General features: G+C 42.2%; 1 protein-coding gene across 1 annotated transcript in view; it reads right to left on the minus strand.

Moving 5' to 3' along the window:
- The window catches only part of IGF2R (insulin like growth factor 2 receptor), a 108,942-nt gene that overhangs the window by 66,104 nt on the left and 15,112 nt on the right, over window positions 1–27,726 (minus strand). The window contains exons 3-11 of the mRNA XM_089530097.1: window positions 20,370–20,491; window positions 18,914–19,012; window positions 18,079–18,211; window positions 14,931–15,051; window positions 13,446–13,563; window positions 11,626–11,788; window positions 9,987–10,158; window positions 7,917–8,020; window positions 5,864–6,028 (exon numbers count right to left, since the gene is read on the minus strand). Coding sequence (XP_089386223.1) covers window positions 5,864–6,028; window positions 7,917–8,020; window positions 9,987–10,158; window positions 11,626–11,788; window positions 13,446–13,563; window positions 14,931–15,051; window positions 18,079–18,211; window positions 18,914–19,012; window positions 20,370–20,491 — 1,197 coding nt within the window. The remainder of the gene's footprint in view (window positions 1–5,863; window positions 6,029–7,916; window positions 8,021–9,986; window positions 10,159–11,625; window positions 11,789–13,445; window positions 13,564–14,930; window positions 15,052–18,078; window positions 18,212–18,913; window positions 19,013–20,369; window positions 20,492–27,726) is intronic.

Below are 27,726 nucleotides of genomic sequence, written 5' to 3' on the forward strand. Positions count from 1 at the left end.
GGAAGAGGTTCTCCTGACCAGAACGGACCAGATGGTCCTGGACAGGAAACACACAGAGGAAGTTGCTGGGGAGGAGGAGGTCACTTCACACACAACAGAAGTAGATAGTTGGAGGAAGGCCACACTCAGAAGAAGCGAAACCAGGGAACATTCTGTAAGCTTACAGCTACAGAATCGATTTCAATCTCTCTCTGCTATCAGGGATGATGAGGAACAGCAGCAGGAACAGACCTCAGGGACAGAGCAGGGGACCCAGAGAGCTCCACCAAAGGGAACAGCCGCTGCTAAGCCTCGGAGGAGGCGAGTGGTGGTTGTGGGGGACTCTTTGCTGAGAGGCACTGAAGCAGTGGTTTGTGGACCTGATAAGATGTCTCGGGAGGTGTGCTGTCTCCCTGGGGCAAAGATCCATGATGTGACAGAGAGGCTGACAAGACTTGTCAAGCCTACTGACCATTACGCCTTTCTTTTGGTTCATGTGGGAACCAATGATACTGCAAGGCACAGCCTTCAGAATATCATAAGGGATTATGAGGCTTTAGGTAGGAAGTTGAAAGAGGTGGATGCACAGGTTGTCATCTCCTCTCTTCTCCCAGTCAAAGGGCATGGGTCAGGAAGGGAGAAGAAAATAGCGGATGTAAACAACTGGCTCCGTAGATGGTGCCACCAAGAACCATTTGGATTCTTGGATCATGGGCTGCGGTTCCATGAAGAGGGACTTCTGGCAAGGGATGGGTTGCATCTCACGCCAGTTGGCAAAAACATCTTTGCCAATAGCCTCAAGAATTTGATCAGGAGGGCTTTAAACTGAATTATGTGGGGGAGGGAGACAGTATTCTGGAAGGCAAAAGGGCTGGAGAAGATAGTCAAACTGACAGAGAGGGAACAAGGCAAACAGTGCAAGGACCCAACAGTGGGAGGAAAAAGAACTTGCACAGGCAGCAAGTAAAGGGAACACATGGTCTTAGATGCCTCTACACTAATGCACAGAGCATGGGAAATAAGCAAGATGAACTTCAACTCCTAGCATAACAAAGTAAATATGATATAATAGGCATCACTGAAACCTGGTGGGATGAGTCTCATAATTGGAATGTAGAAATAGAGGAGTATAACCTTTTTAAGAGAAATAGGCCAAACAGGAGGGAGGAGGAATTGCCTTATATGTCAGGGACATTTACATCAGTGAAGAGATTCAGGACATCAATCCTGGAAGCCAGGTGGAGAGCATCTGGATAAAAATTAAAGGGCAGGGAAACAACAAGGATGTTATAAGGTGGGCGTCTACTACAGACCCCCAAGTCAGACTGAGGAATTGGATGATGTCTTTCTAGAACAGATAACCACACACTCAGAAAGGAGAGATGTAGTAGTGATGGGCGACTTCAACTATCCTGATATTTGCTGGAAGTCAAACTCAGCAAAATCCTCAAGGTCTAGTAAATGACTTGGTTAACGGGGTGCAAGTGGTGGGATCCTTAGGTGGAAGTGACCATGTTCTCCTGGAGTTTGTTATACAATGGAAAGGAGAAGCCAGGCAGAGTCAGACACGCAGTCTAGACTTTAGGAAAGCCGATTTTAGTAAACTTAAAGAAATACTGGGTGTGATCCCATGGTCAACAATAGTAAAAGAGAAGGGAGCTCAAGATGGATGGGAGTTTCTTAAAAGGGAGATTCTGAAGGCACAATTTCAAACAGTTCCAATGAGGAAGAAAAATGGGAGATGTCTCAAGAAACCAGGATGGATTACTAAAGAACTTTCAACTGAGCTAAGATTAAAAAGGGACATGTATAAGAAATGGAAAAATGGGGAAATCACCAAAGAGGAATTCAAACAAATAGCAAGCCTGTGTAGGGGCAAAGTCAGAAAAGCCAAAGCACAGAATGAACTCAGGCTTGCTAGCGAGGTTAAGAACAACAAAAAGGGCTTTTTTGGATATGTCCGCAGCAAAAGGAAGAAGAAGGAAATGGTAGGGCCACTGCGTGCAGAAGATGGCAAAATGCTAACAGAGGACAGAGAAAAGGCAGAATTACTCAACACTTTCTTTGCCTCAGTCTTCTCAGAAAAGGCAAAGGGAACTCAACCTGCCGATAATGGAGCAGAGGACAGAAAAGAGGAATTTCAGCACAGAATAAGTAAAGAGATAGTATAGGAATACCTGTTCAACCTAAACGAATATAAGTCTCCAGGACCAGATGAACTACATCCAAGGGTATTAAAAGAACTGACAAATGTAATATCAGAGCCATTGGCAATAATATTTGAGAAGTCCTGGAGAACAGGAGAAGTGCCAGCAGACTGGAGGAGGGCAAACGTTGTCCCCATCTTCAAAAAGGGGAAAAAAGAGGATCCCAACAATTATCGTCTAGTTAGTCTGAAATCGATACCAGGAAAGATTCTAGCGCAGACAATTAAACAAAAAGTCTGTGAACATCTAGAAAGCAATTCCATAATCACAAAAATTCAACATGGGTTTCAGAGAAAGAAGTCATGCCAGACAAACCTGATCTCTTTTTTTGATAAAATTACCAACTTGTTAGATGAAGGGAATGCTGTGGATGTAGTATATCTTAATTTGTTTCATTTATATACCGCTATTCCAAAGATCATAGCGGTGAACAGCAAGTAAGCTAATTAGCAAGTAAGCTAATTTGCCCCCAACAGTCTGGGTACTCATTTTAGCCACCTCGGAAGGATGCAAGCCTGAGTCAAGCTTGGGCCCTTTTGCTGGTCTTGAACTCGCAACCTTGTGGTCTTGAGTGAATGGCTGCAGTACAGGCATTTAACCACTGCGCCACCAGGGCTCCATCTTGACTTCAGTAAGGCCTTTGACAAAGTTCCCCATGATATTCTTGCAAACAAGCTTGTAAAATGTGGGCTAGACAAAGTAACTGTTACATGGATTTGTAATTGGTTAGATAGAATCATAGAATCATAGAATCGTAGAGTTGGAAGAGACCACTAGGGCCATCCATGTTACAGTTGACTGGCCGAAGCCAAAGAGTGCTCAACAATGGCTCTTTTTCATCCTGGAGAGAAGTGACCAGTGGGGTCCCACAGGGCTCTGTCCTGGGGCCAGTGCTATTCAACATATTTATCAATGACTTGGAGGACAAAATTGGGGGCATACTTATAAAATTTGCAGATGACACCAAATTAGGGGGAATAGCTAATACCCTAGAGGACAGGATCAAGATTCAAAATGACCTGAACAGACTAGAAAACTGGGCCATAGCTAACAAAATGAAATTCAACACAGAGAAATGTAAGGTACTGCACTTAGGGAGGAAAAACGAAAAGCACAGATATAGGTTGGAGGACACTTGGCTGAATGAAACTATGTGTGAAAGGGATCTAGGAGTCCAAGTAGACCACAAGTTGAACATGAGTCAACAGTGCAATGCGGCAGTTAACAAGGCCAATGCGATTTTAGGCTGCATCAATAGAAGTATAGTGTCTAGATCAAGGGAAGTCATAGTGCCACTATATTCTGCTCTGGTCAGGCCCCACCTGGAATATTGTGTCCAGTTCTGGGCACCACAATTCAAAAAGGACATTGAGAAACTGGAGCGTGTCCAAAGGAGGGCGACTAAAATGGTGAAAGGTCTGGAAACCATGCCCTACGAGGAACGACTTAGGGAGCTGGGGATGTTTAGCCTGGAAAAGAGAAGATTAAGAGGTGATATGATAGCCCTGTTCAAATATTTGAAGGGATGTCATATTGAGGAGGGAGCAAGCTTGTTTTCTGCTGCTCCAGAGACTAGGACCCGAAGCAATGGATGCAAACTGCAGGAAAAGAGATTCCACCTCAACATTAGGAGGAACTTCCTGACAGTAAGGGCTGTTCGACAGTGGAACAAACTCCCTCGGAGTGTAGTGGAGTCTCCTTCCTTGGAGGTCTTCAAGCAGAGGCTGGATGGCCATCTGTCGGGGATGCTTTGATTGTGATTTCCTGCATGGCAGGGGGTTGGACTGGATGGCCCCTGTGGTCTCTTCCAACTCTATGATTCTATGATTCTATGATTCTAATTGTTTTGATGTATTCATGTATGTACGAGGAGGAAAAGATCTGTTAGACTTCCAAAGACACTGAAGTCTTTTTGTCAGATTGTGCCAGGAAACACTGTTGACATCTTTTATTTTTTGTATGACAAGTATGTCACTTAAAAGTATTTTTCATATCACTTTCAGTGGGGGTCTCAGGGATGTTGCTACAGTATAAAATAACAAGATTTTTTATTCTAAAAATCCTGTGTTTGTATTCTGCCTTTTCTTCAGACCTGGCTATTTAAAAAGGTTAATGCAGACAAAGATAAAAGTTCATACCGCAAAAATATACTAAAGTTAAAATGTAATTAAACTTTCACTAGAATTAAAAGCCACTTAAAAACACACTAGAAAACAACTGTGGGCAATAAGGTACATTATTTAAAGTTTTTTCCCCATGTAGTCACTTCCCAAAGGCCTGTCAAAACAAACCAAAAAATCTACAACTGAAAGTGGAAGGACACCACGGAGAGGAATAGTCTAGCTTCTCAAGAGCATTAAAGAGGCTGGGCACTGCCATCGTGAAGGCATTCCCCTGTATGTCTACCACCTGAAAGACTAGTGAGACAGAGGTGCTTCACATGCAGATTTCAAACCTATAGCAGATTCATGTAGACAAATACTGTTCTTCAAAACCATGGACCTGAACTATTATAGAGCTTTACTGACACTTCATATTATTCCTGGGAAAAGATCAATAGCCAGTGGAGCTGCTGTAACAAAGCAGTTGTATGCTTCCTATCATTAGTGTCAGTTAATAATCTGCCTGCAGCTCTTCAGATCAGGTGAAATCTCCAGGCAGCCCCTTGAACAGCCCATAAGGACAGCCCCTAAAATGGAGCCCCTTGAACACGATAAGGGTATTTTGGGCATAGTTTGGGCAAAGGCTGAAGTGAACCTCTAGAACCTCTGCTTTTCAAGCAGCTCAGAAAATATATACATGCCATGCAAACGAATAATATGTTTAAGACCACCCCCCATCTGCCCAAAGTAAGTAGAAAGTTACAGTTCTGCAACAATTTTGCCACAAGTAGATAAACAATTTCACTGAAAGAGACCATACAACACAGAATTATAGTACGATTATCTCCTTAACCTGGGTGGGCCAAGATGCAGCCTGATGAAGCAGACCTTGTATTACAGCAGGAAGCAATGAAATTATGCTGCAAACACCATATAAATTATATATGGGTAGTTCTTAAAACACCATAAATCAAACTGTAAAAAGTGAATTGTGATTAAGAGGATGAAAATCATAATCCAGGAAAAGTCAGGCAGGGATCCACCTTCCTTCTATAGTAGTCAGGAGAGACACAGTGCTTCTGGACCTCTCAAGATGTGGATTCAGATAGCAGCAGAGACTCTAAGTACTCTTGACAAGAGCATCAAAACCCTATAAAACTCACAGGGTCTCCATAAGCCGACAGGCAACTTGAAGACACACATACACAATTAAAAAACAAACAAACAAACATCCTTTTCTTCTCTGAAAAGCCACACCTTGCAATTGCTATGATCTCACACCTTAGTGCTGTAATACACATTCATGTCTGTTCCTGAAGGTTGCGCAAAGGTTGCAGTTAGATTACTTCATCCCCAAAACAAGTCTCCCATGAGCATATTATATTAATGCTCCAGGTCCTGATGTTGAGCACACACTCACTGTTTGGCAGCAGTATATTCTATTTAAATAGAGGACATTGAGGTTTAATTTTTACAGTTTTTAAGTACTACATACCAGGAGGTCTGAAATAAGGCAAAGTAATAAGAAACAAAGAATGTAGCTGTTTTAATAACAAAAATTTTAAATATTCTTACCAGAACGACGAATCAGCCGTGCCAAATCATAGCGTTTTTTCTTGTCAGCAACCATGCAAGGGAGATCTTCCTTTTCTCCAACACATGCGTATTTTGTTTGCCAGCTAAAGAAATATGTGCAGTCTGTTTCATCTGTGAACTCTGGATATCCCTTGCCATCATCATCTTTAGGAGGTGCACCAAGATGAAGGAAGATTAAGTACAGAACAGAAGCAAGTTTAGAGAAAATACAGAAGACAGTTTAAAGTATTTGCATCCCACACTGCATTAACACATTCTTAAAGTGATTTACAATATACAGGGTTATAATTGACACTGAATTTATTTAAGATAGCATCCAAAAGAGATCCACCATCTACATGGCAGTTCCTCAGGACACTACAAAACCTGCTCTGCTGGGGACAAAGGTATTTGAAGCATGTTTTTGATGCTGAAGAATGCTGAAAGGAGAGAATGAGGGGACCAAAATCCCATAATCTACTCTAAGAATCATGTTGGATTTTGGCAAACATTTAAAATCAAACCTAACCACTAATATGGGATTCAAACAGCCACATATGATTTGGGAAGAGCTCACCCTGTCTAAAAACCATGGAAAACCAAAGATTACATAATAACTGTAAAGAAGCCATTTTGGTGTCATTTGAGCTGATAAGAGGAGCAAGTTCCACAACAGAAGTACCACCAACATGATGAATGTTCATAATATTTTTGGAAGCCACCTTGGGTCCCACTTTAAAAGAAAAGCAGCAAATAAATTAACCAAATAAATAAATAAGTAGGTACCTGCTGGGGCACCTAGTGATAATTTTAATAGAAAGTCAGGTATACATGCTGGCAGGCATTCTTTCAGATTGTGTGTGTGGTGTGCCTTCAAGTCATTTCCAAGTTATGGCGACTCTAAGGCAAACTACCATGGAGTTTTCATGGCAAGAATTGCTCAGAAAAAGTTTGCCATTGCCTTCCCCTGAGGCTGAAATCATGTGGCTTCCCAAGGTCACATAGTGAGTTTCATGGCTGAGCAAGAATCAAACCCTGGTCTCCAGAGTCAAAATCCTATGCTCAGAACACTACATCATGCTGGCTTCTGTTTCAGTTTGGTGGGACTTAATTCGTACCTAAGAGTATATATTACAAGTACTGGGCACAAAATTGTTTATGGGATTTCTGAAGAATTGAAGTTCAGGCTATATAGAAAGTCTGAATGATAGGTAAAGTGTGGGATTATGCAGAAGGGTCTCTAACATTCCAAATCTACCAATGGATGCATATGAAGACTCTGCCAACCTGTGAGCAATAAATACATAAATAAGGCGCGTTACAGAACGCCCAAAACAGGCGGTCTGCCGCCACTGTCATTTGCAGTGTGGAGGAGCCCCAGCATCCAAACCGCGTGGCTCCTCCGTGCTGCAAAAAGAAACCCCCAAAATGGCGCTTGTTGCGGCGCACTTATGATGTCGCGAGGCACCAATGGCGCACTCGCGGCATCATTTGCGCCGCGCGACATGCGGATGCAACGCATCCACTACGTCAAGATGACGGCGCCCATGTGGAACAGGTGCCGCCATTTTGTGCGCGTTCCACACACATTAGGGTTAGGGGCATCAGGAAGTGACGCCCCTTTCTAACCCTACTACGCGCGGAGTGCGTACTATAGGCCCGTGTGGAATGGGCCTAAATAAAAGCAAAGCCATCCCTGATGTGTCCCCAGCATCTGAACTCTGTGATAGACTACCTTTGACCATCAAGGTTCTATTAAGCTTTTATGGTTAATAATCAGCTGTGTATCCTTCCTGCATGGATCTGTGGTATGCCTTAATAGCAGTGATAAAAACTATTCTATTATATACTTCAGTCCCTTCCAATTAACATATTAACAGTAGCTGAATACAACTATGGTACAGTCTTCCTCCTAACCAAAAAGGGGGAAAAAAAAACTATTTTCTACACAAGAACTTCAGGCCTTAAGAAAGACACTGTAATATTACAAAGCCACAGCAAGCGAAAACATAATGCTCAGACCAAGGAACGGATAACTGTCCATATTCATTACCTGCTGTTTGATTGCATTCAAAGTTTATGACAGTCATTCGCTGGAAACCAGAACTGCAAGCATCTCCTCCTGGATACGTTAGAATGAGGTCCCCATCAGCATACCTGGTTTCAAAAGTCAGAGTAAGGTTTTATTAGCTACAACAATCCATAAAAAGAGGGAAGAACCTGTGAGTGGACTACACCCAATGGAAGACAAATAAAAATGACATTTAATAGAAAACCAACATGGATACTAACACCACAGAGATTAGTCATTACAAACACTCAGCTCAATTTTTTAGAAGTCCTTATTTTGTATGCATGTTCACAGTAGAAGTATCACACATCAAGGATAAGAGTTCTCCTTTTTTTTTCTCTCTGCTTCCTGAGCTTGTCACATTAAGGCCAGTTAGGCTAACCTATAAATCCATATCAGGGCAATATGGATATCAAAAGTGAAATATTTCAGCAATGGAAAGAGAACAGTCTCCAGGATCAGAAATTCTAATGTCAAGAAAAGGAGGTTCAAAACACACTGCAGAAATAATCCAGTTTGAGATTGCTTTAATTGCCCTGGCACAGTGCTAGGGAATCCTGAGAATTGTAGTTTATTGTGACAACAACACTCTGGCAGAGAAGGATAAATGTCTCACAAACACTACAGTTCTCAGAATTTCCTAGCATTGAGCCAGGGCAGTTAAAGCAGTCTTAAACTGGATTATTTCTGCAATGTGTTTTGGACCAACATTGCCTTACTGAAAATACCAATTCAAATCATTGTTCAAAAAGTTGAAGTAAACTTAGAATCACTTCTTGTATTCTTTAATTAAAAGTTCTTTTTGGAAGAAATGTATTTACAGCAAGTCTCAGAGGGCAATTGGCCCCAGGACCTGTTAAAGTTGTCCACATTGTCATAAACATTTTATAAGCTAAGTGATGGAGATACAGTATCTGTTTTACAATTCAATTCAATAATAGCAGGAAGTAGACCTTAGACATTATGTCTGGCACAAATCCAAAAAGCTACATTCAGGGCCATTCCTTATCCACTCCAAAGTAAATACTGTATCATATGATCTGCACAAGAAAGTTATCAATTGCTTCCAAAAAAGATTTTTAAAAAAAATAAAAAAAAATCCCACATGCAATTTTGTTTCGTAGCCAAATAGATAGGTTTGGAGCAGAAAGACATCTTGCTGATCTACTAAAACATTCCTGACTGGTTTCACTTGATAAAAGTTCAAAACCCATTTCTTTGCTTATTTATGTCAAATTAAGTGCAGCTAGATAAACACAGTGCCACACACCACATATTTTGGAATGAAGGGCTTCTCTATCACCTTCTCAATCCTATGCAATGCTTTCTTTGGTCTTCATTGCAATTAGAAAACAGGAGGTTAGATAGTTAAAGCAATGAGCAAATTAAATGTGAGCATCAAAGTGAGAACCTGAAATACATAATGTTAAGCATTTAGAACAAAGGTGAGCAAATAACAAACAAGTTTTAAGAATAATCCATGACACAAAAGCTGATGTTTAGTGTTGCCAAAAAAACCTTTAGTGGTCCCATCATACTCACTGAGGTTAGGGGTGAAGGACCCCCATGAATGTGGAAAAACTGCAAATAAAAAAACCTGAGAGAATTTCCAAGTTCTCCAGTGCAACTCTATGGTCAACGTCTGCCAGAAAATGATCACAGAATCATGCTGAAGGACCTACAAATGCCTAGAGAAGTGTTTTCTCTAGTTGCACTGGAAGACCTACGCATTCCTAGAGAGAACATACTAATCAAAACCACTAATAATCAAATCTGCAAAGGTCAAAGCCGCAAATGTGGAGGGTCAACTGTACTTTCCACTAATATCAAGCCAGATACAGTTGTTGAAAGATCACACCTGTTTAGACTTCAGATGGTCTTTCCCCTCAAAAAAAACTGTAAAAGTGACAACCAGTCAGCATCATTACTTTCTGATTAGACTGTCCTCTACATAAAATTTTAACAATTATTCTAAGTGCCTTCACTGAATAGGAAAGGTTTCATTTCCATCAAATATTACTCAAAAATATTTTAAGAAAGCCAGCCACTCACCTGAGGGTTTGATTGGTAAATCTTCCTGCCACTTTATGCTGATCATTCTGAGGTTTGACTTGGCATGATGAAACATATGCATCTTCGCAGGATCCCCCCGTTGTTTTCCCACATACATTCAGGTAATAAAAATACTCCTCTCTCTCTTTAGCAACATAAGGTGAAACGTAACCTAGAGAAATGGAGGACTATGATGACTAAATGACATTTTCAGTTAGAATACTTGTCAATATGGGCAGAAATAGGTCTATGCTGAAGTGACAATTGTGTACAGTGAGACCTTTGGACACAGACTTCGGATCAGCAGATTTGACAGCACATATATCACCACAGCTCATATTATTCAATGACAGTGACATGAACATGGATATGCTGAAGTATGTGCACTCATGTTGCCAACACTGACTATTATGGGGCTTGAATGTGCATGGTTTTTGGGTTTGGGGGGGGGGGGGGCAGAACCAAACCACTGCTGATCCGAAGGGCTCAACATAATAAAATTTTGCCTCATTACAATCTGGCTTGATGTGTTCTGATTTGGGCTAAATCAGAATATGGGAAAGTTACTTTTTGGACTACAACTCCCAAATCTTCTATGCTAGTTAAGGGATTCTGAGAACTGGATCCCAAACAGTTTCCAAAGTGTCATTTCACGCATCACCTTCATACAGCTTCAAATTCTGAGCTCTTTCAGTTACCCAATTCAAATGCCTACATCCAAAACAACTTAACTGAAAGACAAAATAAGCCACATATGATGATGCAAATAAAAACTGGAAGTGGAATCCTTCAGAATCTAGAGCTCTCTTTCTCAGATTTAGATAAATGGTCTCCGAGAACTCTCTTGTTGCTTTTTTTGCTCCTAGTATGCACTTTCCTGCTTTTTAGTAAATTTGAATCCTGAATTATTAACAATGCATACATGTGTTACAGTTCACAAGGGAGTGTATCATTGCTAGAAGTCTCAGCAGATTGTAGGAAAACATTTGTTTCTATTGAGTCTCCCAGAGCACAAAGGTCTGGCTAGATCAAGTTACTTTTTCCCTCCTACAGGGAACCTTTTGCAAAGCAACACTTTCAAAAACAAACAATTCCGTAACTAATACAATCCCATATTGCACTATACTACACACTTCCTTTAATCTTTGAGTTACATGAGTTATGTTGCCTGTACTGCAGGGAAAGGGAGCCTCTCCACCAAGGGTCTAATGCACTTGTGGTGATGCTCCATTTACTGGGAGAACACCTTCTGCGCTTATCTCCAGTGATGAGCTAAAGGGGCTATTTAAAGTCCTAGAAGGTTTTGCAATCAAATGAGCTCCAAGTTGAAGCCTTGATAGATTGTGCACGGAACAGGAGATCTGTTTTGGAAGGAACAAGAGCTCAGGTTTACAGACAGGGAAGGGTTTCATGCCTGAAAACCTCTGAGATCAGGTGAAGTGGCAAAATTTATACCTGGCCTTGCCTCACACCCTTAATACAGGTCACTCCTAGAATGCATCCTTCTCTAACTGGAATTCAGCCTCTTGGCTAAAAACAGTTCTTTACCTCTGCTGTTGCTCCTTCTTCTGCCTTTGCCAACAGCTTTGTTTAAACAAATGTTCTTGTTGGAAGTTTTTAAAAGCAAGAGGATGCTGACCTGAACTTTGCTTAAGCGGCGTCAAGTTCACGTAGATGCCATGCTGTTCATTAGTTAGAACACAGCTGTTACTCTCCAGGTAGTCCCTGACACAGGCTGACTCTGTAACCCATTCAATCTCATACCGGCAGTTGCTCTGAGCAGTGAGTTTGGGACTTGTATCCTGATGGGGGCAAAAAAGTAGAAATTAAACTTATAACTGTAAGTGTCAAGTCATAGCCCCAAATTGCAGAAAAGATCATATTTGAAAAAATTACCTTTTGATTACAATTTTTAAAATCTCCCAGCTAACATGATCATGACTACACTGGCTTGGGGGAGGATTCTAGAATACCGTATTTTCCGGCGTATAAGGCGACTGTTTAGGAGGAGTAAGGGGCCGGCCCTTTTACTCGGCCCGTCCGGCTCTGGAGCCGCTTCCCTGCTGCTTTTTGAAAAAAAATGGCGGTGAGAGCCCAGCCACCGAGGATCCTCTCTCAGGACTCTAGAGGGGCCCCCTCCAGCCGACGCGAGACCCCCTCAGGGGCGTCCAGGGATGCTGCCAGCGGGTGACATGGGGGGTCATCTTATACCCCCCGTCGCCTTATACACCGGAAAATACGGTATTTAATCCAAAAAAAATAACTTTTCCAGCCTCCCGATAAGATGCAAGTATTCAAGAATAAGGAACAGCAGTTAAACCCTCTGAATAACAGACAACTTCCCAGTCAAAAGGCATGCCAAAATAAGCAGGGCTTTGCCTTCAGACTAAAAGAAAAACACCCAAACTACCAGAGATTGTAAGTGACCAGTGGATAAGACCTCTCCAAAACTGATCTCTTCAGGAGCTATATCAGGGTGAGAATCATGTGGCCTACCAGATGCTGCTAGACTACAACTCAAAACAGTCCCCACCAATGACTATGCTCTCTAGGGCAACTGGGAGTTGTAGTTTACACACATTTGAAGCCACATGATTCCCATCCCTGGACTGTATTAACTAATATGCCTATGCAGATGCTGTGCTTAGTGTTACAAGAATGTTGCTGCTGAAGCCACACTACACCCACAGTGAGAAACAAATACTACTAAAAATGCTCAAGAACAGATGTAAAGATACAAGAAATGGATTGAATTAAAAACAATACCAGAAAGCTAGGAGAGAGAGGAATAAGAACACTTGATAAAACTGAAATACATAGGTAGAAGCTCATATATTGTGCAACTATCATCGTCGTCGTCACCAACAATAGGTTTATATACACCCTCTCTTTGACCCAAAACCAGGATTCAAAGAAGTTCACAAATAAAAATGCCTGTTACATAGTTAAACATACAGAAGGTTGACATTAATACAGAATTATCCTATTGGGACAATAAAAACAATGTAAAACATACAATTAAAATGATAAAAACAATTTTAAAGTAATACACTTAAAGCCATATAGCACCTTATTATTATTATGACCTAGTAGCTGCACACGCTCATCAAAACATCATGCTATCAATGGTATGCACAGAGACAAAGAGCAACTAGCTATATTATCCTGAATCACTCTCTTCATTCTGACAAAAGTGCTCTAAACAGGAGTTGCACATGTGAAACCTGATTGTACCCCTGGAACTGCACAGAACTGTACCAAAAATAGCTGCTCCATTGTTCCATGACACTTTCTTTTTTTGAAATGTTAGCCACCACTATCTTAACTGATATATAAAAATGCAGTTCACATCTCCTCAAACAGGACAAATTTTAGGACTAAGGATTTGATTTATTGTATTTCCCTATCCAATTATCAGGCCTTGTTATCTCCCACATTGCCATGGCAGATTTCTATTACCTCTCTTCTCCTCCCTTCTGGACACACAAAAGTAACTGTCACTGCAGGATCATGGCCACTGCAGAAGTCTGGTCTCTCCTCCACACTGCTATACCTTCTCTCATACCTCAGAGAAAGCCTGGAAAACAAGAACAAAAACAGATAAAATACAATGTGAAAATGTAGCAGGAAGACAGAACTCAAAGAGAACATGGAAGTGAAACAGAATACAACTACTAGATCATGTTTTCAAATAATTTTTAATTTAGGTAGTTTGTAGTGTATTACTGATGTATCTCTACCCGTAAAAAATTATGCTATGTCTATAGTCATCATGTGCTTATTTCTTATAACTGTGGAGAAAACTGAATTTTTAGACCACCTTTTCATATACAATTCCCATAGCATAGTTAAGAAAATTGCAAGAAACCAGCATAGGAATTATGACAGGAGCACAGAAATGGCAACCCCAATGCAAATAAAAATCAAACACATCTAGAGAATAAACCTAAGATTAATAAAAAAAAAATCTTCCTCATCCCTAAAAGCAGTTAAAATAAATTTTAAAAATGATAAATAATTAAGTACTTTTATCAATGGAGTAAGAAGAGAAACTATGTACCCACAAAATCTGAACTGGAGGGTTGGGGCAGCACTCTGGGATCAGATTTGACTAATGGAGGGCTGCAGCGGGCAAAAAAAAAAGTCCTAAGACATGAACAGATATCCATACATACCACACTAGATTTCAACCAATGTGCTAAAAAAATCCTAGACTGCTCTTTTACAAAACATTAACAAAAATAGGCCAGATTAATTCCAGAGCTTAAGTGTCAAGTGTGCAAAAGATACATAATTCTTTTTTTTATTTTTTTAAATTTTATTTAATCTATAAAATACTGTATACATATTTTCACTAAACATATCAAATATGTTCCAAACATTTTTCTTTTCCTTTCCTAACTCTTAATAAGTAATCTCATTCATTCTCCATTATTTATTCTGCAATCATTCCTTCAATGTTTCCGTATCCTACCCTCTCTCTCCCACTCTTACTTCCTCCCTCTTTTTATCTCCTTCTTAAGCTGCTTTTATTACCCTTCTTACCTCCAACATTTTCCTACCCTGTTCCTTCTCTATATTCATCCCATCCTCTCCCTCTCAATCTCCTATCTCTCTTCCCTACCTAATCCTACCTTCCTACACACATACTCTTACCCTCAACTACATATTTTACCTTCTTATCCCATTCTTACACAATCCTTCTTTTTTCATTCTTTCCATACTTTCACAATCACCTTTTCAAAAAAGGAAACCCTTTCTAACTTCCTCACTACCAAGACAGGAAACATAATTCTAAAGCCACCAATATTCTTAATAGCAAACAGTACAATCTGAGGCTAAACATTATCTTTTTTATTGGCAATTATTGTGTGTTTGATGTCATTTATTACACAAACTTACAAATGCTTGTCTTTAACAATATCACAATGATTAAAGGTATACCTGTCTTTGTCAAGCTGTTTGAGTTGTTCTTTAGGTTGTCCCAGATCAAACACATGACTGCCCTTCAAGAGGCAAGCTGCACTCTGCTCTGGACAACTCCTGGTTTCCCCCGATGATCTCCCTGTTAATATAATATCAGATGTCAACATATTTTGGGATTCAGGGGAGGCGGAAGAAGCAAACTAGTCAGTTCTTTCTATTCTAATTTAATATACAAACCTAGGAATGGCTGTTAATTAATTTCTATAAAAATATACAGAAAGGTAAGAATCACTTGCACATATTATTAGACATGGACTACAGGTGGAGCACACAGTCATCCAAAGTTGATTTTTCACCCCCAGCTTCCCTGGATCATTCTTACTCTCTAGCAAAAAGAAATAGTAAATTGCCTATTCTGGAAACCTCTCACTTTTTAAACAGGCTGCAAACCCACCCACCCCCAATACAGTGTTTAACATAACAATATATAAATTTTTCAAATACAGAAATGCGGTTCCAGTACTTTCAGATTTTACTTGGTTGGCATTTACAAAGCTAATGGAGTTCACCATCCTTGCATTATACCCACTAAATCAGGGGCCTGAGCAAAATGATCTCAAAATTTGCATGGATGCATGGATGTTTTAATAATAATTTTACAAAGGAAATTCTAATCAACAGCTCCACAGCAAAGGGCATATAGAGACCCATTTGAGTGAGGAAATAAGGTTATCATGAGTCTCATAATAACATCATTTCCTCACTCAAATGGGTCTGCAAATGCAGTACTTTGGGGGAAAGTCAGAATCATCTTTTAGTATACTACTTACTCCCAACAGGTATATCTGTTACATCTTAAGGCAACAAATGTTAATTTGAAAATCTCTATAAATGACCACTCAGTTAATACTGAAGTCAGAGTCAATGATTATCTGTATCTATGAACTAAATCATAGGATTTTCAGCCCTACACCATTGCAGCCCTCTATGCATCAGAATATTTCTCAACTGTCTAGTGCAGGGTTTTAACAGGGTGTGGTGGGGCTGAAAGAAGAAGAGGGCACAATATCACTCCTTCTTACACCCACAGAAGCTGCTTCCATTGATTCAACAGTAGCATTCAATACTGGCCTATAATTTCTACTTCAGGCTGTGGGAAAGCATTAGGTAAGAGACTCAGAAAGCTGCCAGAATGTATGGCAGATCATGTTAGATAATGTATTAAGAATGTATAGAAATCCTAACAAATATTACAGATTTTAATCATTAACAAGGGCACAATGGAGATTTTACATTGCAGGATCAATAAACAGAGAAATAGAAGAGTGGAAGAATGTGTCTGGTAATAAAATTAGAACAAACGAGATTTATTCCAGTACAAACTTTTTTTCTGAAGAAGACCGCATCCTACAGAACAAAGGTGGAAATTATTTTTGCATTTTTTGGGGTGAAAATTAGTTCCAGAAATAATCAGAGGTCTAATTCAGGTCTATATTACTTGGTTTTTAGGGCAGTCAGGTTGTATTTTAAAGTCATTGCCATCCCCAGTTGGTATTTTTGACCATGGGAGAAGGGATGCTGTTTCTTTAGCCAGAAAACTGGGGAATATGGAGAGAGGTGGGAAATTCAAAAAAGAGGAGTTGACAGCTGCACTTTCATAAATGTCAAAGAAAGTTACACAAGCAGATCTTAAAATATTTTGAAAAGAGTGTAATGCTAAGGGGTTCCTATATTCTTATATAATCCCTCCAAATGACAAGACAGTTGATTTCTAAGAACTCATAGAGTCATTGCTTACATTTTATCAAAACAGAGCCGAAATCTTACAGGTACAGTGGACCTTTGCCTTACTCGGGGGACCCATTCCAAACCCCCCTGTGTAAGGCTAATTCCACGTATGCTTGAGCCCCATTCATTTGAATGGGGCTCATGCGCGCAGGGCATCATGGGCACGTGCCCCATTCATTTGAATGAGATGCGCTGCCCCTTGCACCCCGCGCACTCCCCGTGGCTTGAGCGCATACACTCAAGTCTGCGTATAATGCGGGCACACTGTATAATGTGCTAAAATTGAATTAGGAGGGACAATCATGATCTTATTCTTATTATCCAACTCTACGATTCTATGATTATTAAAGACTCACACAGCAACAGAGGATGAATGTATCTAAATACTAACTGCTTACATGTGCATGTAAAATTACGGAAGCCAATATTCAGATATGATATGTTTTGTAATACTCAGTGATCATTTATTATATGCAGGAAAAAATCAAAACAAGTAAATGGATCTGAAAATGCAATTGTGTATGTTGAAAAATGTAACAGTGATAAATGTTCTGTGAAGTACTAGATACTCTTTCCTTAATCTTGCTGCTGCTTCTTTTTGTTGTGAATAATTTTTTCCATTTATATAACTACTATAATACCCATCTTAAGATATATATCCAAGAAGTCACTCATTTCAGACAATACAAAAACAAGCAGAACTATGTTCAAGTGGCACAGTGCCATGGGATGCTGAACCCAACTGGTATCAAAATTGCTCAAGTATCTATGGAATGCTACACTGATTACTGCCAAAGCAATTCCTGATAGAAAAACCTTGGCCCTGGTTAGCTCCTTTGTTAGCAGGTTTTCAAAATGGTTCGAGTGCTGTTGGCATACAGCCAACACCATTAGATAGTTGCTAATGGCCAGAAAGAACAATTGCCCAGGGAGCCACTCCTGACTAGGACTTCAGGAGATCAGCTGCCACTTTTTGCACACAATTAAAAGAATAAAAAAGCTTGAAAACAGAAGCTTGAAATTTCTTCTGACAGAGAAACGAGGCTGCTAAAGAACCAATAAAAAGATACAAGTTGAAAGAAAAGACAGAAAGAAAATGTACAAGGAAAAAGGATTAAAATAACAGACCATTGTGGATGCTGGTCAAACAACACAGCAGATGAGGTTGGAAGAGAAAATTTCAGAACTTAGGACTCTAAAATGATATGAAAGTCTGGATGCTCTTACTTCAGGAAAAAAGTATACCTCCATCTAGTTAACAAATCTCTACCAGACTATTCTCAGGATGGCTTCTTTAAAGTCAATACACAGACTTTCATCAAATATTTGAAAAATGAATCAAGCAGAACTGTTGTATATTTCAAACTGAAGTTCAGACCTATGTTTCTACAGATGTTGATGTACAGCTCCAATTCTTCATCAGAGTCCTCTACTAAGTATCCTCCTGAAGTCTTAATCAAGGGATTCAAATCACGTTTCTTCAAAGCTTCATCAAATACATAGCAGGGCACCTAGAAATTAAACACACTTGTGATATACAAGAAGACAATAGGCCACTGCACGGATATTAACAAACACAGTTCCATTTTTCAAATAGATATAGTCATTCCAGCACATCCAGGCAACAAGATCTGGCCAGGGAAAAAGGATAATACACACAATGATAATCTGGTCACTGCAGAAATGCCTGTGTTAAGTCTTCTGGAAATAATAAAATATGTCTTTATGACTGCATACAGAATTTTATTTTATTAAACACACCTACAGCCAATCTGAGAGTACGATGTTTAAGAATATGCAAAGCAAGAAGTTAGGCTTCTAGTATCCCACCAATCCCAACACTACTGTGTTGCTTCCTTGCTGCTAAGAACATAAATATTACTGGTAGTTACAACTAAAGGAAACCAAATGAATCAATTATTGAATGCCAAATCAACACTTTTATTAATCTCAATGATTTCTGCCTAAACATTAGGAAGAACTTTCTGATGATCAGAGCTGTTGGACAATAGAATACACTGTTAGAAAGTAGTGGATTCTCCTTCTTTGGGCATTTTTAAAGAGAGGCAGGATGGCCACCTGTGTTTGTCTTTGATGGTGTGTTCCTGGATAGTCCTCGGGGTCTCTTCTAACTCTGATTCTAATTCTCACTAAACTGAATGCACAGAATTACAATAATACATTTTTGTATGATTGCCTCAAACATGCATTACCTCTTTTGTGGGTATGAACAAGTCTTTCTTGCAAGCAAAAAATGTCTTCCACTCAAAGTAGTGCACACACTCACTCGATGTCACAAATTCTGGAGAACCCTAAATAAGAAAGCAGTGAAAGAGAACATTTGCTATTTCACATTCTGACAGAAAGGAAAGTTTCAGCCAATTACTGAAACAGCTAACAAATTTTAAAAGAAACTAAAAACCCTAAGATAGAACAGGAGTGCGTATAGTGGGTCATTCATTGTTGAATAATCTTTTGTAGATGAAACACTACTTTAACACAAACACTTACGGGAACTAGAACGTGGGAAAGCATACACACATACCAGGGACCACAGAAGTCAGAAGAACAAGCAATTAAATCATTTGAAAAGCACAGTACATCAAGCACTGACTACTCACTAAAAATCACACCATAGTAATTTATCACTGAAAATATTACACCTTATAAGGGATCATAACTTAAAGCTTCTTCATACTCAATTTTGTCTGAAAAAAGTGGTATAAATATACTAAACATTTATTAAGAAAAATGTATCCATTTTTAAGTCTGCAGAATAGATTTTGTAGTAATACCTATATATATACTGTTTTTTCCATTAACTTTTGGAGCAAATTTAATATTTCTTAATGTAATAATAATTTAATAATTTGTTTTATTTATATACTGCTATTCCAAAGATCATAGCGGTGAACAGCAAGTAAGCTAATTAGCAAGTAAGCTAATTTGCCCCCAACAGTCTGGGTACTCATTTTAGCGACCTCGGAAGGATGCAAGCCTGAGTCGAGCTTGGGCCTTTTTGCTGGTCTTGAACTCGCAACCTTGTAGTTTTGAGTGAATGGCTGCAGTACAGGCATTTAACCACTGCGCCACCAGGGCTCCATATTTGCATACATACATATACATGCATATATATTGCTACATAATATTTATATTGGTATTCTATCATTAAAGCATCATTAAGCAATGTTTTTAAATGGAAACATCTGCATGTCGATGAAAAACATTTCGGTAAAGTATAATTAATAAACATTCATATATTATGGAAGAGCACAGATGTATTCAATGGCAAAGGCTGACGGAATTCCACAAGAGCAAGACTTCACTAGAGAGTTCTTGCAAACACACCAACATTATTGTATGTTTTTTGAGCCCTGGTGGCGCAGTAGTTAAATGCCTGTACTACAGCCACTCACTCAAAGCCACAAGGTTGCGAGTTCAAGACCAGCAAAAGGGCTCAAGCTTGACTCAGGCTTGCATCCTTCCGAGGTCGCTAAAATGAGTACCCAGATTGTTGGGGGCAAATTAGCTTACAATTGTAAACCGCTTAGACACTGTTAGTTCAGTATGAAGCGGTATATAAATGAAGCTTGGGTTTTTTGTTTATTTTGTTTGTTTGTTTTGGGGTTTTTTAAACAGCATGATATTTAGCAGTAATGGCATACTAACTAGAGTCTTCCCACAATAGAAATTGATGTTGCTTCGGAACACACGCTGAGCGCCTTGTGAACAAGAGTTTGTAGTGTTGAACTCCAACAGGTATTTAGAACTTCTCATCATTGACGAGTCACCTACAAAATAATTACAAAAAATTAATGTTATACCTTTTAGGTGATGACTTCATAAGGTAGCTTACAACACAAAAATAAACACAAATTAAGAATAAAAATACGAGAGAAGCCAATGCAAAACCAGCATAAACCAGAAAAAGCAAAAATCAGCATTATGATCCAAGATGTAACACTATGAAACAAGTTTCTCCACATATGCTGGTCAGTAAATATACACAGTTATTAAAATTGAGAAATCCCAACTGAACTCCAGGATCTAGAGACAAGTACTGTTGATGGGAAACTTGTACCCAAATCCACCCCAAGGTTATTAGCACACATACTCTAACAAATTTTGTATATTCCTTGATTAATCTAAATTAGTTGACTGTTGATTCAGATAGAGGTGGCAGAAGTTTGAGAATATCTAAAGTAGACTGTAGGCTATATTTCATAGGAAGGAATTTGCAAACCACCTCTGAGTATTCCTTGCTTTAAAAAATGCTATAAAATTCATTAAGTTGCAGCATACGTCGACAGACGACTTTCAGGCATGCACACCCACCTGCACATATTAAATGCTGCATAGAATCAAACAAACCAAAGTCCCTGTAACCAAAAAGAACCCAAGATATAACCAAACACAACAACCAAAGGGTTCTGGTAAAAACTATAAAAGAATAACAACACCCTGAAGCAAAAAATACAATGTATTGTCTAAAAGGGTAAAATTACCCCACTGGAAGATCTAAAATGCTAAGGGAGAATAAAATATCCATAATACTTGGCAAAAGCTGCAGCTTTTGAATTCAGCAAAGTCACATTGTTTGCTAAAGTGTTATTACACTTTTTATATTTTGACAGGCCAATGAAGAAGACGTAGGTCGAAATGCGTCTGGCCTTTTGTTTTATAAATAATATTGTCTATAATTGCCAAGCAATTAGGGAAGCATTAATTTATATTTGAAGTGATGGTCCAGATATTAGATAGTAACCAAAGAGAAGTTTACAGTTATTACTTACCTTGAATGACATAACAAGCAATTTACCATATATTCTTAGACTTTACTACCTGCTCTTGACAAACCAGTGAGACTAATGACACTTCTTTTGACTTAAATCCAATGGTTAGATTTGAACACATGCCAAACTAAAACAAAACAATAATAACAATTCAAAAAAGAGAAAGCGAGAATGATGACCTGACCTCAAGGGAGAGAAGTCTGCTACAAACATAATTTAAGGAGTTATGCTTAATTTAACTTTGGCATTTTCATTTTTACTTAAGAATACATGAGAATTTCTTACAAGTTATTTAGTATTGTTTTATTGACTCTAAATTTAGTGTTTTTATCAAGCCTAAATGTGCTGTGCTATCCTACTGAACTTTCAGTTTTCAGAAAAGGTTATTTTATTTTTGGCAAGCAGGGGGAGAATGAAAAATCCTCCAAATTGCTTCAAGATTGCTGGAAATTTAAATCCTTATCTAAGTACACTCCATTAATGTGGAACGCAAGACAGGAACTGGCTGCACACCCAAAAACATTCCCAAGAATCTCTTAGAGAGCCAGAGATTCCACTACAAAAATAGTCAGAAAGGGAGATGGAATAGATAGATGGACAAGTTATTTGATTCTGTCTAGTCCAAGGAACCTCCTTTGATGTACCAACAGAGTTATGATGGCTTTAAGCATTTGACTTAAGCAGCCATCAATTTTAAGCATATGTTATTTCCTTAGTCTGCTGCTTATAGTCTCAGGAGCAATTTAATGTTTTTATGGAATGTCTAACACACTTACCAGCTCCACATACAAGACTCTCTGCCAAGACAAAAAATTATGCCAAATCTCAGGACAGAGAGAGACTATAACTACATTTAAAAACCAAAAAAAGTGCAACTCAGAAAGTGATAGCTTCCAAATATAAAGCAAACAATTAGGCATATGCATTTTTATGTAACAAATATAGAAGCATTCACAGATTAACTGAAAATACACCTAAAGAAAGGCAAGTGGAATTCATGGACCATTCGACTCATGAACGATAACAAGGTGGAGGCTCTGGAGACTTCCAGATTTGTTAGGATAACAATTCTCATTATCCCTGTTTACTGCCCATACAGATGAGGCTTATGGAAACTGGAGTCTAATCATGTGTGGGACATTAGATTCTCCATCCCAGTGCATAAAAAGGGACAAATAGCTAAGAAGTTAAAATCCTTTCACCCTGCCTTCCAGAAATACTCTTGTTTCTACTTGACAGCATCTTCTTTTTTTTAATCTTTATTGAGAAAATGGAACGTTGGACTTACCTGATAGACATCCCTTTCCAGCAGAGAAGGTCTGAGCATCCTAACTCCAGGTGGCTCCGCCCACTTGGCTCCTGATAGGCAGGTAGAGATCAAAGAACACAACCGGGGCCCTGGCCCTGCCCCTGTGGGTAGAGCTACCCCAGGAACCCCAGTCGATTCCAAGCTGAGGAAAAAAATTTTTGCTTTAAACATAGCCTAAACTAGTAAGGCCGCCCACCAGCGCCAGTAGGCACATTAGGGTGGGGAGGATGCTCGGACCTTCTCTGCTGGAAAGGGACGTCTATCAGGTAAATCCAACGTTCCATTTCCCAGCAGAGAAGGGGGCGAGCATCCTGACTCCGGGATTTACAAAAGCAGGCCGAGTACTAGGGAGGGCCGGCTGGCGCGGAGGGCGGATTAGGCACCACATGTTGTAACACCCTCCGGCCGAAGGCCGCCTCGGCTGACTGGAAAAGGTCAAGCTTATAATGCCTGACGAAGGTGGAAGGGGACTTCCATGTGGCTGCTCTGCTAATTTCAACCAGCGGGGCATTGGTGGACAGTGCTGCTGAAGTAGCCGCACTCCTGGTTGAGTGGGCAGTGATACCCTCTGGTAGTGCAGGTTCAGTGTCTTGTAACATAGGACGATGCACTCTCGGATCCATCTCGCCAGAGTTGAGACTGACACCTCCTTTCCCCTCGAGTTAGACTGAAAGGAGACGAATAGGGCCTCCGATTTCCTGAAGGCGGTCGTCCTCTTGAGATAGATCTTTATGGCCCTGCGAATGTCGAGGGCATGCCATATCTTCTCCAAGTCCTTGGAGGGTCGTGGGCAGAAGGAAGGGAGGACAATGTCCTGAGATGTGTGGAAAACAGAGTTGATCTTAGGGATGAAGGTCGGGTCAGGTCTCAGGAGGACCGAGTCTGGTCTGATGACACACAATTCCTTGCAGACGGAAAGGGCGCCTATGTCGGAGACGCGCCTCGCCGATGTGAGCGCCATTAGCATCAATGTCTTGAAAGTCAGGAACTTGAAAGGCACCTCCCTCAGAGGCTCAAATGGGTGGATAGTCAGGGCTTTAAGAATCTCATGGAGGCCCCAAGAAGGAAAGCAGTGTTTGGTTGGGGGCGCCCTGTTGGCAACCCCTTTAAGCAATCTGCGGATGTGGGGGTGGTGAAATATCTTTGCCGCGTCCTCGTGAGGGAGGATGAAAGTGATAGCTGCCACCTGTCTCTTTATGGTGTTAGGGCACAGACCCTGTAGGAAACCGTCCTGGAGGAACTGAAGGACTGTAGGGACTGAAATGTCGATGAAATCTTTCCTTTTGCGCTTACACCACCTTTTAAATGCCCTGAAGGTGTACTCGTAAATTCTGAGGGTGGATTGACGCCTAGATATCAGAACAGATTCAACTACCTCTGGAGTGTAGCTGTAGTCCATCAGCATGTGCCATTCAATTTCCAGGCGTGAAGCCAGGTTGGGTCTGGGTGGTGGATCTGACCTTGGGCTTGCAGGTCCGTCCTGACTGGCAGGGGGAAACTCTGGATTGCCATGCTGAGGATCTCGAAGAACCAGGGTCGCTGGGGCCACGAGTATGACCTGCACTCTGGACCTGCGTACCCTGGCTAGCAGCTTTGTGAGTAGAGGAGTTGGAGGGAACACATAGAGAAGCCCCTCCGGCCAGGGGCAGTTGAGAGCGTCTACGTCTTCGGTTACCTCTGTCTGGAATATGCAGAAGAACCTGGGTATCTTGGCGTTGGACAGGGAGGCAAACAGGTCTAGAATCGTCTTGCCGAACTTGTCCGCGATGGCCTGAAATATCTCTGGGTGGAGACTCCACTCTTAGCCAGTCGGCTTTGGAGTTTAGGGATCCTTGAAGGTGCTCAGCTTCCAGAGACATGAGGTTGGCCTCGGCCCAGGTCAGCAGAGACTGGACTTCGGTCATCAAGGACCAGGATCTGGTTCCCCCTTGGCGATTGACGTGCGCCTTTGCCATGATGTTGTCCGTTCTTATGAGAACAGATTTCTGGCGAATCGTTTGATTGAAGGCCTGGAGTGACAGATGGATCGCTCACAGCTCCAACCAATTGATGCTGTGAGCCTGTTCCCTTGGGCTCCAGCAGCCCTGAGCTAGCTGTGTCCCGCAGACGCCCCCCCATCCCTGGAGGCTGGCGTCCGTAGTGATCTGGACCCTGGGAGGCTTCTAGATCGGGAGGCTATTGCGAATTGCTTTGGATGTCCACCAACGGAAGGACTGGCGTACCTCACTGTAGAGATGAATCATCTTGGGCTTCTCGAGGGCGATGGCTTGCTGGTGCAGCAGGAGAAGCCACTGCAGTGGCCTGGCGTGGAACCACGCCCAAGGCAGGCACTGGATGGCCGCAATCATGAGACCCTGCAGGTGAGCCAGGAGCTAGAGGTTGGCTCGCAGGGCCTTTAGGACTTTCGATATGGCCTCCTGAATGGATTGGATCCGATCTGGTGGCAGGCGTACCGTGCCTGACTGGGTGTCTATGAGGGCTCCCAGGTGTTGGATCTGCTGGCTTGGGACTAGGGTGCTCTTTTCCAGGTTTACCAGGAATTGTTCCTGCAGAGACGCGAGGATTGGCCGATCTGGGAGATGGTATGAACATGTTGCCGGGCTTGCGCTGGAACTGTATCTTGTAGCCATGGTGGATGGTGTCTATGACCCACCTGTCGGAGGTGGATCTTTCCCAGATGTGGCTGAATTCCCAAAGCCTGCCCCCTACTGGAGGGACCCCGTCACTGCAGGCTGTTTCAGCCCTGCTCCGTCCTGGGGGGGAGGATGATTTGCCCTGCTTGGTGAACTTGGAGTCTCCCCATTTTGACCTGTTTGGTCTGGACTCTCTGGCTCGAAAAGAGCTGGAGGGGTAGGGAGATTGAGAGAAGCGAAAGGAGGAGCGGTATCTATACTGTCTCCTATCGTCCCTTTTCCAAGTGGAAGGGAAGGCTTTCTTCTTATCCTTTCCCTCTACTAGCACGGGATCTAAGGATTCCCCAAATAGTTTAGACCCGAGGAAGGGCGTGAAGGCCAAGTTCTGTTTAGATTTGGAATCTACGCTCCAATTTTTAAGCCAGAATTGCCTGCGAACCGCTACGGTTGCTGCCTGGGCTCTGGCGCACTGCTGGATGGCGTCCAGGGTGCCATTCACTGCAAAGGCTGCAGCCTTGGTCATCTTGTTGATTGTTTGTTTGACCTTTGTGTCAGGGTGGGGTAGGAGGTCCAGAAGTTGACGGGACCACTGGAGGCTGGCGCACATTACCATAGAGATGGTAGTCACGGCCCTAATAGCTATGGACATGGCTTCGTGGGCCTTTTTGAGTGCCCCTTCGGTCCTCCGGATTTCGGAGGGCGTCCTCCCCATCCCTACTGAACACGGCGGATGAGACTAGCACCGACACGGGAGTGTCCACCAATGGGACCTTCAGTTTATCCATGACGGCTGGCTGGAGGGTGTAGTGTTTACGGATATTGCTGTAATTGGACCTGGCCGAGGCTGGTCTGGCCCATTCGTCCCGAATGATCTGCATGATGTTGAGGGGACACGGGATTTGTTGGACTGGAGATGCTGAAACTGGAAACAGTTCCTCGTTCACCTTGGGGAGGTCGGAGTCTAGGGGAGTGGGCTGCCCTGGGGTTAGACTAATGCCCAAGGTCTTGGTTGTCTTTTTTATGAGTGGGGCATAATCCTCTGCCTTGAACAGGTGGGAAGAAACCTGAGGATCCCTGTTATCCTCTCCCTCATCCTGTGACAGTTCACCCTCCTCATCCCCTGAGGCTGAGGAATCATGGCTGCCCTCTGAGACCTCTTCATCAGAGGGGTGAGAGGAACGGGGGCGTTTGCAGGCAGAATCCCTGGCATACCTGACACGTTTGGATGGGGGTTGGTAGGAGAGCTCGGAGTCAGAGAATGAACATGAAGCTTCATCCTCCTCCTCTCCTGAGCTACAGGCCGCTGCCGCGGTCTGAAGAGGTTGGCTGGTGGAGGGCTCAGTAGACCTCCTACCCGCAGGGGGCGACCTCCTTTTGGTGGGCGCCTTGCGTCCCACTCGCCCCGCGGACCTTGGTGGGTGGTGGATCCCCTCCGTCCTCCCCCAAATGGCGGTCCCCATCTGCGGCTCCAGGCCTAGCTAGGTCTGGGTCGTGGGCTTCTCCAAGATGGCAATGCCCATGGGCGGCCGCATGGCCAAGATGGCAATGTTCATGGGCGGCCACATGGCCAAAATGGTTAACTTCCGGGTCAGCTGGAGTCAAGATGGCCGCCCCCATGAACAGCCGGCCTGGAGCCCAAGCTGCCCCGATGGGCCTCGGTGACCGGTGTTCCCCACCCGCTGGGGAAGGTCTGGGGGATGAAGGGCCCTGGCCACATAAGGAAAGGGGACCCCCCAGGAAGGGAACTCTATCCCATGCGGGGAGCGGGCCTGTGGGATCGGTGCCCCCGTGGGAAGTCCTGTGGAAGGTCGGGGCTTCCCTGGCAAGGAGGGAGCACAACCACCACTGCATCTGCGGTGGAGGGGAGCTACTCACGTCCTCCTCGCTGTCATGTAGGGACCCCAGTGAAGGCTCTCCCTGCTCTGACCCTGACCGGGTCGCTTGGGAGGCCTCTGCCTCGTCATCGGAAGGGAGGGCGGGCTCCTGGGGCCACTGCGGGCGTGCTTCCACCGCCAGGGCGGTTGGTGAAGAGGGAGCCACAAGGCGAGCATCCGGCAAAGCTAGGGCTGGCCTGGGCTGGGTGGAAGCGGGCTCCCCTGTCGTCCTGTTCTCCTCGCTGGCCATGCTGGTAGAAAGCGGGGAAGGGAAATAGGAAGGAGCGGGAGGAAGGAAAGAGGAAAGGATTCTTCTTCTTTTTTAAGGGAGATAGAGGGAAGGAAGGGAGCCAGGCGAGTCCGTGGGAGCTAAGGAAAGCAAATCCAAAGGCTCAAAGGAGCGAAGCAAAAACACAT

This window comes from Sceloporus occidentalis, unplaced genomic scaffold, assembly GCF_023333645.1.
Source record: "Sceloporus occidentalis isolate IW3139 unplaced genomic scaffold, rSceOcc1.0.p SCAF_6, whole genome shotgun sequence".
Taxonomy (NCBI): Eukaryota; Metazoa; Chordata; class Lepidosauria; order Squamata; family Phrynosomatidae; genus Sceloporus; species Sceloporus occidentalis.